General features: G+C 37.5%; 1 protein-coding gene across 9 annotated transcripts in view; it reads left to right on the forward strand.

The window, feature by feature from the left end:
• TBC1D1 (TBC1 domain family member 1) overlaps positions 1 to 12086 on the forward strand; it is a 115729-nt gene that overhangs the window by 65134 nt on the left and 38509 nt on the right. For 7 of the 9 annotated variants that reach the window (XM_072863457.1, XM_072863460.1, XM_072863466.1 and 4 more), the window contains 6 exons: positions 406 to 516; positions 3082 to 3210; positions 5351 to 5437; positions 7149 to 7438; positions 9121 to 9279; positions 11648 to 11767. In XM_072863457.1, coding sequence (XP_072719558.1) covers positions 406 to 516; positions 3082 to 3210; positions 5351 to 5437; positions 7149 to 7438; positions 9121 to 9279; positions 11648 to 11767 — 896 coding nt within the window. The remainder of the gene's footprint in view (positions 1 to 405; positions 517 to 3081; positions 3211 to 5350; positions 5438 to 7148; positions 7439 to 9120; positions 9280 to 11647; positions 11768 to 12086) is intronic. The other 2 variants (XM_072863461.1, XM_072863462.1) reach the window with 2 other exon arrangements.

Raw genomic sequence — 12086 nt, forward strand, 5'->3', positions numbered from 1 at the left:
AAGGATTTCTAGGAGAAGGGCTGTGCATTATAACTGCAAGGCAGTACTTCATGTGTACTACAAACTCAGAACTACAGTGTTTTGGTTTTCTTTACGTCAAAAGCAAATTGGAAAAAATTTTTTAAAGTCTTCATTTGCTTGTGGCAATTTGATACTTCTACAGTTGTCCTTTATCTTTCATGTAAATTCTGTCACGTATGAAGTGAGATCAAGTGTTTCTCTGGCTGTGTTGCTGCTTTGCGTGGGACACTGGTGTCCTCTAGTGGACTGGAGTGGAAGCATTAACCAAGTTAAACTTGTTCTTACACTAACAACGTATTGACAGTAACAAAATGAAAAGAGTAAATATTTGCTAACTGTTATACAAATGTATAATTACTGTGCTTGTGGTGTTTTCAATTAAAGAAATTAAGACCAAGAAATGATCAAACAGAGAATGAGTTGGTTATCTCTGTTTTGAGAAACATGTATGAAGAAAAACAGAAAGACCATGTTCATGTTGGAGAAGCAAAACAGGTAAGTAATCATTCAGTTTTAGTTCACGTAAAGAGGAGCCAGGAAAAAAATCTTCCATTCCCTTTTTATATCTTTCCAAAGGCAAATTTCCATCACTGGCATTTTGGAACTTCAAACTGTAGGCACTGGTGAACACTGCTTTTGCTTATGATTCATAGGCTATTGTCACGTGCCAAAGCAGGCATATCTCGGATTTTGAGGTACCTGGTACAGTCTGATTTCAGGCCTAGGAGACAGAGATGGAAACAAGGCAGACCACTAATTTGGTTGTTTCTTTCTTCTCACTACAATGGAAATTCAGAGGAAGTGAGAGAATATATACTGAATTTGTAATTGCTCTCAGCCGATCTGTGGCATTTGCCATCCCGCTGTCTGTCTGTGTGTCAGTGTCTTGACAACACATTGGATTTGATCCTTGATAAAGACTATTACATTTACTTGACAGCTGGAAGTTATTTCTTGTGTGCAAACCACCATTTGAAGTGGCCTCGAGGAGTAGCTGAGGAGGATTGCTGCAGAAACAGCATCAGAGACTGTCGTCCATTTCCAAAGAGCTGAGCTACCTTTCATTCTGTATCAGGTTGCATCAGTGCTGTTTAACTGGCTATTTATACAGTTAAGGTTTTTCAAAAGGGATTAATGATTTTGGATGCCATGGTTTATGACTAACTAAGACACCTCGAGGAGGTCTGTATTTAAAAGTGGATCAGCACCTATTCTCTGGAAACTTTCAGTTCCAGTTACGTGACCCTTTTAAAAATCTTGGCTGTCCCACCACTGCTGGCTGGTAATTGTGATGACTGCTGTTGGCCATTTGTGAAATAAACTAGCAAACGAATATATGGAGAGTAATTAGACCCCTGAAGAAATTGGGGAAATAGCATTAAGTCTTCATTTAGTATTTGTTGACTTTGTTAATCTCTTCTCCTTTTATGGCTTACTGGCTAATTATTGACCCCCCTGAGAAAGCAGGAAGAAAACTTTGCATATTTCATTCTCTGATTTCTTGTCTTGGGTATCTCACCAGAAATATGATTTTCAGAAAAAACCATTGTGGTTATGGCATGTCAGGAAGAAACATTGCCTGAGGTCCTCTATCATCATATCTGAAATATTTTTATTTGGTCTAATGCCAGCTGATTATCAGATAGTTGTCAGTCACGAATGGCTTGGAAATAGGGATATACGAAGCAAGATAATATCTTAATATGTCTTCAGTGTGATTTGAAAATTCCTAAGGCCTGCTGCAGTCTGTTTGCTCAGTTTCTGGAACCAAAATTGGTTAATCTGATACTTGCAAAGATGCCAGTGCTCTAAGAACAGAGTTGACTTGCCCTCAGTCCATCATTTGTCTTAGCATTTTATATTTACTCTGATAATTTATCTCCAGAGCTGTTTAATAGCAGATACCTTTGAATGTGTTATTTGGCAGTGTTATTTGTCTCAGCAGTCATTAACCCATGACATCCTCTGATGTCCCTGTTCCCTTTTCTTTTCTGCATAGGTATTCACTTTTGTGCTTTTCATCACATTTTTTTTTTAATATTTAAATCAGGGGAGGAAAAAAAGGAAATGTGGTACTAGTACATGGATCTTATTTAACAAAAATGACCTTCAAAATAAGTGTTTTTTCGTAAGAACATAATAGCAGGTAGCATCTGATTTGCCCTTTGAGGATAAGATGAGTGAAGGTAAAAAGAAAATACAGAAGCCTGTAACTTTGTCGTACTGGAAATAGGATGCTTTAAAACTATATCTAGACAGGACTATTTGGTGATGGTGATGATGTGCTATTCAGCTGCCAATGTACTAATAGTTACATAGGTCAAGTATTCAGATCTCTGAAATTAGGGACAGGTAGAGAGGGCTATGGTGCCTGGCAGCCTCAAGATGAACCCCCAAAAATAACACTGAAAACTGTGCTCTGGTTTCTACTGCAGGTGTTAGGTTTGGATGGTAATATTTGCATTGTAGTGTCATTTTTGTACTCACTACACTAGTCCTCACAAGCACTAAAAATGGACTGAAATATTTATTTAAAAAGCAAAATTCTCAATAGGCTGCTAGCTTTAAGGTGGAAGTGTTTCTACTGGTGAAATATATAGAAAAGGTAGATTGTTATACATCTTCCTAGCCCTTAGAAAGCCCCATTTTAATGTAATGGAGACACTTGAGAGTTCTTGTTAATTATGAGCTTCATCAATTTGGATTAATTTCTTGGCTGAAGAAAAGTAAATCCATCAGGAATCTTTAATCTGTTGAACATTTAGAATTTGTACAGTTTACTTTGGCATTAAAGAAAATTTGTCAACACAGCCATAAATCCTTATCAAAACGGCAGTTCTTCTGAAGCATGCTACTACACTCAACACATTTCCTTTAAGAGATTTCCTGTTAGGATAGTTTGTTAAACTTCAATGTAAGTATCAGTAGAGAAAAAGGCATGAAAAGCCAAGGACACCAGGAGAAAGTATTGATTCAGGTTACAGAAGTCTTCAGACTGTTCACTGAGATTCTGCTCCATGCTGTTGAGTATTTCACATTTATGTTTTTAAACACTTGCAGGCTTCACAACCCCCTGCTGAGAATGCTGTAAATGAGGTGCCCAGCAGTGCTTCGAGATTCAGATTAGATATGTTAAAGAACAAAGCAAAAAGATCTCTGACGGAATCATTTGAAAGTATTTTATCACGTGTAAGTATCTTCATGTTTATTGCCTCTGAACATAAGTTCATTGTTTTATTTATCTGAATGATAGAAAAGTCATATTTTTTATCCTTCCAGGTTGTAGCCAAGTGGTTATTAAAGGCACAGTGGCAAAAATATTTGAGCGTACATGTTAGAAGGAGACAAAACAGGGCTTTGGTAGAGAGAATACCAAGTCCTGGAAGAAGTGAACTAATTGCTAGATAAGAAATAGGCATTTCAAAAAATTAATATGAAGTTCAGCATGAGAACTTTTGAAAAGCAACCATTGTTTTATTTCTCTTTTGGATTTAGAAAATTAAAAAAGTAATTCTAATTGTTCGCTTCTCTTTATGTAGAAGGAATTGATTAGGGAACTAAGCATTCCTAATGAGATAGTGTTTATTAGTGACACAGAACTGATTAATAATGGGGCATCTGAACTTTCAAATGCTAGAGATTATTTGAAGGCGAGGAGTGTAAAGAACTTCAGAAGGCACTAAGAATATGGAGGCATTTATGCAATATCATGTCAGGTAAAATTCTTTGTAAACAGTGTCTGGCAGTACCTATTAGTGGGAAAAACTTGAGCTCCTATGTGGTAGAGATCGCCAAGAAAACACATTGGGAAAATGTTTATCATGAACAGATGGCTGAAAATATCTGCTGAAAGTATACAGTAGCGGTTAAGAAAACAAATCAGATGTAAAGCTTAAGCACTGCTTAAACCTGTGGAGTGTCTTCTCATTCAAATAGTCTTTGTTTTGCACCTCATGGAAAAAAGTGAGGAAAATAATAGGAGACTTGGAAAGACTTCTGCTTGACAAAGGATTAAAAAAATCAGACCTTCTCCCTTGTTAAAAAAAAAAAGAGAGTTGTGACAGAATGTCAAACCACAAATATTAAGGAACAAAAACGGGCATTCTCATTTCTCATCAGCAAACAGTTAAATTGAAGCAAGGTCTACTACAGTTTATTGGCTCATAGACATGCAACTTGTAGTGACAAAACTAGGCTTTCAAAGCTTGTTTCAGACATCGTATCTAACCTGTTCCCATGAAACAAATGATGGCAAAAGCATGTTCTCCCTGTTATAATTATGCATAGAGAGAGGACTTTTAGCTGAAAGACTTCTAGTCTTAGAGAGGGGACTTTTAATTTCCCTTCATTACTTGCCAGCCAGCATTTCTAGAGTTCAGCCCCATAAAATCCTTCTGTGGCTCTGTTTGGGATGTGAAACATCATGTTAGTGGTGTTACACTAACTATAGTAGTTACTGTTCTAATTTTTGCCAGTTAGTCCTGACTGGCATAAGCTGTCTTCACTTAAGCACAGCTGTATATTGGTTGCATTTTTACTGTCATGGCTGTTTTGATGGAAATTCTTGATTTTTATCATATCTGAGGCAAAACATTTTGTCTGAGCTTCAAGAAGAGAATAGTCACTATTGTGAATAACGATAACATTTTATATTTTACCTGGAATAATAGTTCAAAGAGAACATAAGCCTTAACTTCAGAACATAAAAAAATGATACCATTTAAGGTTAGGAAGATACAACTTCCATAGTTGTGTTAGCACATAAGAATCCATCAGTAGGTTTCTTGATATTTCTCTTAGTTACATAAAAAAAGTAGTCAAACAAATTATACACAAATATTGTTCAAGAGATTATACAAAAATATTTACGCTTTCTGATTTGTAGGCATTGAAATTATAATACAAGAAATTATGTTTTGCTGTGTATTAAATTTATATGGTTTTAAGTCCTTTGTAATAGATGGCCTTTTCTTTTCTTTGTATCTTGGTAAGAAGTACCTAGTGTGAAAATTTCCTGTTTGGAATACAGAAGGTACTTTAAAAGTAGTTATAGTACATGCATGCAGTGTATGTGATTATGTACATATCATGGAAAGCACATCATTACCCATGAGAATTCCTTAATCCCACAGGATCCTTTAAAATGTCAGTGACTGTCCTGAATGAAGCCTCTGTTTCTCACAGGGGCAAAGGCTATTCTTAGGCATTTCAGGAAACTAAAATTGATACTGTCTTTGAAAATTACAGATTCTGACTATGCTACACAAATCTCTTTTTGGTATGCCACATATATTATAATCTTAACTGCTGGTGTGCTTTATCTCTACAGGGCAGTAAAGCCAGAAGTCCGCTGGACAGTTCTGGTGCTGTGGATTTGGACAGCTCCACGTCCAGTACCTTAAGCAGCACAAGTAAAGTAAGTAAAGCCTGGGGTGAATGTGCATATTTAGAAACTTCAGATAATATTCCCTGAAACAACTAGTCAGATGTGAAATGCAGTTATCAAATGCTCATATAACTGTTCTGTTCTAACAGCTTGCATTTTGTTTTGATTATTTTGTGGGAGTAGACAAGCTAACTGATTGTGTGTGAGAAGAAATAAACCCCAGAACAGCCGAACAGTATGATAAGAACAGTATCACAGAGTAGGGGGGGTAGGTATGTCCTTTTCTTCCTACCTGTAAGAGTCCTGCTGCCACTTGCTGATCCATAGGGTGTGTCTTTATTCCTGTGCCAAGTCCCTCTGAGGGTGACGGGGCTGCATGCATTGCAGGCAGCCTCTTGGATCAGCCACTGCCTTTCCTCCCGCCCCCCCCACCCCCCCAAGCAATATTTAGGTTTTTTAGAATTTGCAGGTTGGTTACCCAAATCATTTTTCATATGTGTAACATGTTAGAATGTGTGTGAGTCCTCTGAGGGATAACTTGAACAAAGCAATCTCCCAGTTTACTCTGGTAACAGAGATTCAGGCTAAGAAATAGTAGTCACATGTCAATACAATGGTGACATGTAAGATGCTGTTATCTGTGGAGCTTCACTGGAGGTTTCCATACTTTTTGACAAAATGGGACTCATAGTAAATCTGTGTTTCTGTTCTTCAGAAGTTTCAAGTTCCTTTCAGGCCTTTCCTTCTATTCCCCGTGCTATAAAAAAGAGCAGTGCAATTAGGGCTCCATTTGCATTAGAAATCCCTTGTACTGTATATAAACATATATTTTGTATGTATGTATCTTATTGTGTGAATCTATATATGTGAAATAAAATACTATATAACATCATCTGAATCTTGCAACAATGCGGCAAAACAAATGCAATCATTACCATGCTGCTGATCCATGGTTGGTTTCAGCCCTGAAAGTACATACCATGAATGCAGGATTGCGTTCATAAGAAACATAAAACTAAAACAAGAAGTGGAGTAATTTCCCCCCTTGCATGGTTAGAAAGCTTTTAGCCTGAATAAAACAATATAAACAAACAGCACAGAAGAAGCCAGTCTTCTTCCCTGGAGGCAGCCTAGCATTCTGCAGACTTGGATACAGCTGTTGATTCTGCTCTAATGCCTTGTCACCTACGGAATCCTGACTTCAGGTAATCAAGAGTCTGCTCTTTCTGCTTATGTTTTTGAAAGAATGGCTGACTCTGCAGGAAACACATGAGGTGGGGAATGAAGGAAAATGCATGGTTTTGGAAACAGGCATCTAGTCATAGGATTAAAGTCCTTTGTGTGAATCTTCAGGTAGACAAGAGAAATATTATATTGTTAGATGAGGTGCTAAATATACAGTACTCTGAAATGTCACCCTTTTCATTGCTGTCACTGTTACCCAAACCTGACCCATCTGTTCTGTTCTGACCCCATTTCTTCTGACTTGTACTCAACCTACTGTAAAATACAATTACTCTCAAAATTACTTTTTCTCTGTAAAATGGAGACTGTGATTTGTTGACCTAAATGATGAATCACAAAGACATAAAACATGAAAGATTCTTTCTTTGACCTATCATGATAAAAATATGCAAGTTTGAAGCAGGTCTCTGTGGGATGTGAATAATGACATGGAACTGCAGCCTCAAAGACTGATTTTAAACCCACATATTGATAACCTTATTTTTTGCACTGCTAGGAACCACCACTGTGTGAGAAGGAGAAAGACAGACTTTCTACACTTCCTACAGAAAATGCTGTCGAGACCAGTGGATCAGTGGGTGATCTCTCCAGTGACACAGATGATTCTCCTATTGAGCAGTCTGTTACATTACCTCAGCAAAGCTTTCGGAGGCGAGCAAACACGCTGAGTCATTTGCCAACAGAAAGCCAGGAATCTCTGGTACCTGTTGAAACATCACCGTCTGTTCCCCAGAGGAAACTTATGAGGTATCACTCCGTGAGCACAGAGACTCCTCACAAAAGAAAGTAAGACTTATTGAAAGCAGGCTATGATTTCATTTGTTGAGGGCATATTTGGGGATGATAATTGTGTACCGGGTATGTCCTCTTAATGGATAAGAAATGTATCACAGCAGTGTGTCCTTCTTTGGAGGTTTGTAGGTATCCTGTTTAAAAACACTTTTAGCCCTGTGTCTCCACAGGGGAGAGAAAACATGAGATGTGTAGTTCCACAGTATATGTCACAAAACTAAGTGTAAGCACAATACAGGATTGCTCCTAAAGGGTTTGATTATATTTTTGCAAGCAATAGTCAGTAATTTTTGTTGTTTTGATCTGCAAGCAGTATAAATAAATGCTACTTATTGTTGTCTACTTATAGAGAAAAATCCGGTAGCATTTGTGATGCTGAAAACCTTGCTAGTTGGTGAATTCATGTGTGACTTAAAAAAAAGACCCTGACATAAATTGCCTAATGATTGATAGAGGTGAGGCTCCTGTCTGAACTTTTCAGTGAGCCTATGTAGATTTTACTTGCAAAAACAAGCTACTGCTTGCCTTCATGCTAATATTCTTCAAGCTATCCTCCTTCAAAAGCCTGCCTCTACCTCTCTAAAGTCTCCTCTTAACTTTATGGCAGTTTTTTTCCTCTCCCTCTATCTGGCTTTTTCCAATTACCATAGAAACATTTCTGTCTGTAGGCTTCTGTTTTACTGCCAAAACTGCTCGTTTACACAAGTTAGTGGGAAATCTGTATGTGTTCCAGCTCATTTTTCCCTGCAGGAGGCAGGGCAATAAATGAACATGCCTGAAATAGGTGATGACAGTGGGGAAAAAAAGAGAATTATAGTATTTGAAGGAAACATAACCCGGGTTGCCTTTTTGTCCCTTCTTTGAACCTTTTTGATTCTAAAATACTAGAATGTTTTTGTAGTGCAGTTAAGGACTTGTGTTTTTGGTCTGTTTTCTTCATGAGTGTTGGCTGATGCTTGTAGCTGCTTGTTCAATCAGTTCCTATCTTACTATAGGAATGTAGCTAGAAATTAAGTATCTTTTTCATTTCCTTGGTTATTTCTATTTGGGTTTGATCGTGTAATTTTTAGTAAGACCTGCGTGTGCCTGCTCCCTCACATAACTCAAACCAAAAAGAAATCACTGTTGCTTCCCTTCTATAGCAAATGTACAGAACCAGGGGAAATGGAAAACTTAGAAGAAAAGTGTACTTAAAGTTCTCAAAAATCACTGGAATTATGGACTTTTAACACGTCTTGTACGTTTTGTGAGTGTTTTTGAACAGCTTACCTCAGTTCATAAATTGTTTCCAAAGTATAAATAAATTCAGTTCTTCATGTAGCATTTCACTTCTCATCCATTAGAACTCTTGATCATATGCCTGACTTTATCATAGAAACCAAGGAGGAGCACATGAGGGAGAAGAAAGGGGTGTGTCATTGACAGTTTTTTGGGAGTTTAAATTTAGTCATATGCTGAAATGCCTTGCTGAAGCCTGTAAGTGTGTATCCTGGGACTGTGCTGATTGGGTTAAAATGTTCAGCCTCTTATAGTTACTTCATTAACTGTAAAAAACATAGGAAATGGCTCACTTCTATATGCCAAGTCCCTTTCAAAGATTAGAGAAGGGATTTCACTCCCCCCCCCCGTGTTTTGTTCTTTGTGCTACCTCAACTCCTTCGCTCTCGTTTGAACAGTTTGAATGCAGCTGTCGGCGAATCTAAAAGTTCTTCTGGTCAACTTGCGCGTTCTCCTACTCTAGCTCGTCTTAATCCCTCGGCCTCTTCGCCCAACTTTTTTAAATATCTAAGGCATAATTCAAGTGGAGAACAAAGTGGGCATTTTGCACAAAAGAGGTGAGCTAGCACCTGTACATAGTTTGGGGTACGGTGTGTTTTACCATGTCATAAATATGAAGCTCTATAGTGTAAATAATTAAAATAATTTAATATAGACCAAAGATGGTACACGCTGCTCCGCTACTGAATGTAGAGCTGCTACTTACATAATTTTTTGTTTTAATAAATAAAATTCTTTCAGACACATGGACACATGACTTTCTCTAGAGCCAGTTGCTCTATAGCAACTTGTTATGCAGCAGACAGCAGCACTGCTTAAATTGCGTGAGGGATAAGTTGCCAAGAACCTGTGATCCACCTCATTCTGTCCCTCCTGAATCACTCAGTTCTGTTCTGCTTTGTTCATGGTAACACAGAAACATATTAATATTCTTTTGTTCCTGACATTAAAGGCAAATTGACTAAGTTAACTAAATGGGGCAAGAAATAGCAGGACTGTGGAAAGCCAATACAAAAAAACCCACAAACAACCAAAAACCACAAACACCCCCCCCAACCAAGAACAAACAAACAAATGAACAAAAAACCCCAACCCACCAGCTCATGTATTTGTCTTGGTTACTTTGAGCAATATCAAATGATACTTTTCTGTGCCTCCTTTCTTAGAACAAAAATACATATAGAGAACATTGAGAAAAGGACATTAGCCCGTCATTTCCCTAAGAACCCAAAACAAGTAGCTCCCTGAAAATCTTAGCCATTAAACCCCTTCTTAACCTCTTGAGCAAAAACTGCTTATTTTAGCTCAAAAGGCTAATAAGACCAAATGTCCTTGGAAGTGCTGTCAACAGTCACTGGCCATTGGCAAGCAATTTTTATTGCTGTTGCTGTTTATTGTTTGGTTTTGTTTTCTTGGGTAAAGGTTTCCTGTGTTCCCAAGGTGCTGATTCTTCTGATCCTGAGAAAATACTTGACTGAGAACCTTGTTTCACCAGTGCCTTCAGTTGTATTTGCTGAGTACTAACTAGCATCTCTCTTAATTTAGCGTCACCTCAGAACTATGGTATAACTGAGGAGAGGAAATGTGAGTCTACAGTGTCCTCTTTACTCTTCATTTTAATAAGACTTACTTGAATCATGAAGGTTAAATTCTCAAAAGCAGATTTTTCCAAGTAGATTTGGTAATGATTCTGCATGCACAGTAGCAACTTCTCCTTCCCTTTCCCTGTCATTTAAGGGTATACCATATTGAACCTCTAAGCGACAAGACTGAAAGCAGAAATTGATAGGGATAGAAAATGGGTTAATGAGTTTAAATCAATAAAGTCAAACTGCCCAAGTTGATTGTATTCTGTAAGTGAAATTACCATGTAATTGTGATGGATTTACAATATAAGTGAAACCTGTTTGCAGGGCACACCATGCTACAGCCTTTTCTTCTTCATGCTCAGTACCAGCTACTAAAGAACAGCTTCACTTCCTATTAGTGATTATCCCAGAGTATCCCCCCATCCCATTCACATCTTCAGGAGACAGTGCTAAATGCCATCCAGATACATCATTATGGTTTATCAGAAGCAGTTCTTTCTTAAACTTAGTTTTTCAGGAGTAAATTCTCCTACTCACATGTTTTTGTGTACTCTTCTGAGAAAAGGTCTTCTAGTATCACCAGCCAAGTAATTTTCTATGTTTTCATTCCATGCAGAAACTTTTCGTTGTCTGAGTTGTTCTCACTTCCTTCTATTAACCTTCTTCTGAGTATGTTGGGGGCTTGTTACTTTAAAAGAAAGAGCAGAATTATGTTGGCCAGAAGACTGTTGATGAAATCTGATTAGTGCTCCTGTCTGGTGCATAAATAGAGCCACAATCCTAAATGATCAGTCAGAAGGCTCAACTTTTAACTTAAAAGTTCCAAGCTTGTCTGAATAAAACATTTGTTAATGTTTTATTACAGTTTTATTAACACTTGTTAATGCTTTACAAAATGGTTTTTGCCAAAGTCTTGTTTTTCATTTGCCAGCACAATGATTATCAGTGTCAGCTTTTCCTAACCTTTTCCCCCAAACTTAGTCAATCATTGAAACTGATATTTAAGTAAATGTGCAATGATAAAGTTGGCGTCAGTTCTTGTAATATTAAAGGAATTTACTTGAAACATGCACTAAAAATCTTGGGATATAGCAAAGAATAACAACTTTACTGGAAGTACATTTATTTATATTGGAACATTTTAGTTTGCCCAAACAAATATGAATTTCAAAGTAGCACTTTGTTAGCAGTTTCAGTTTTGACTTTGGTTTCCTTGATATTCAGGCCTTCAGGATTTAGCTGCTTTTTGTTTGAAACTTAGCAGTATGTATTATTTTTATTCTGTGGATTTATGCTTCTTTGTTCTAAACTATGCTTTTCCCAACTGCACTCTCAGCATCTCCTACCGTACTGCCTTAAGGAAAAAGCTTCATTCTTCCTCTTCTGTGCCAAATTTCTTAAAATTTCTGGCTCCTGTAGATGAAAATAACACCTCTGACTTTAGGAGCACGACAAGGTAGGGTTCTCTCTTAAAGCCTGGAGGTAAAACTGTATTTTCAAAGGTTTCTTTGTCTGAAATATTTCAAATGCTTCTCGCACTTGCAAAACCTGATTTGTGCAACGGTTCACTTGCATGTATTCTGCATGTGATTGCTGTCAAAAGAATGGAGCTATCGCAGACTCCTCTCCCCTTAAGATTGCAGAACTTAGCCATTTTGATGTTGTAATGGTCATGCAACTTCCATCTATACTTCTGTGATTATTCCTGCCAAAGGACTGTATTAGCAGTTTTCAGTTAAGTGAATATACATGGTTCATCCGAAGCAATGTCAGTG

Source organism: Ciconia boyciana, chromosome 5 (genome assembly GCF_034638445.1).
Source record: "Ciconia boyciana chromosome 5, ASM3463844v1, whole genome shotgun sequence".
NCBI classification, from domain to species: domain Eukaryota; kingdom Metazoa; phylum Chordata; class Aves; order Ciconiiformes; family Ciconiidae; genus Ciconia; species Ciconia boyciana.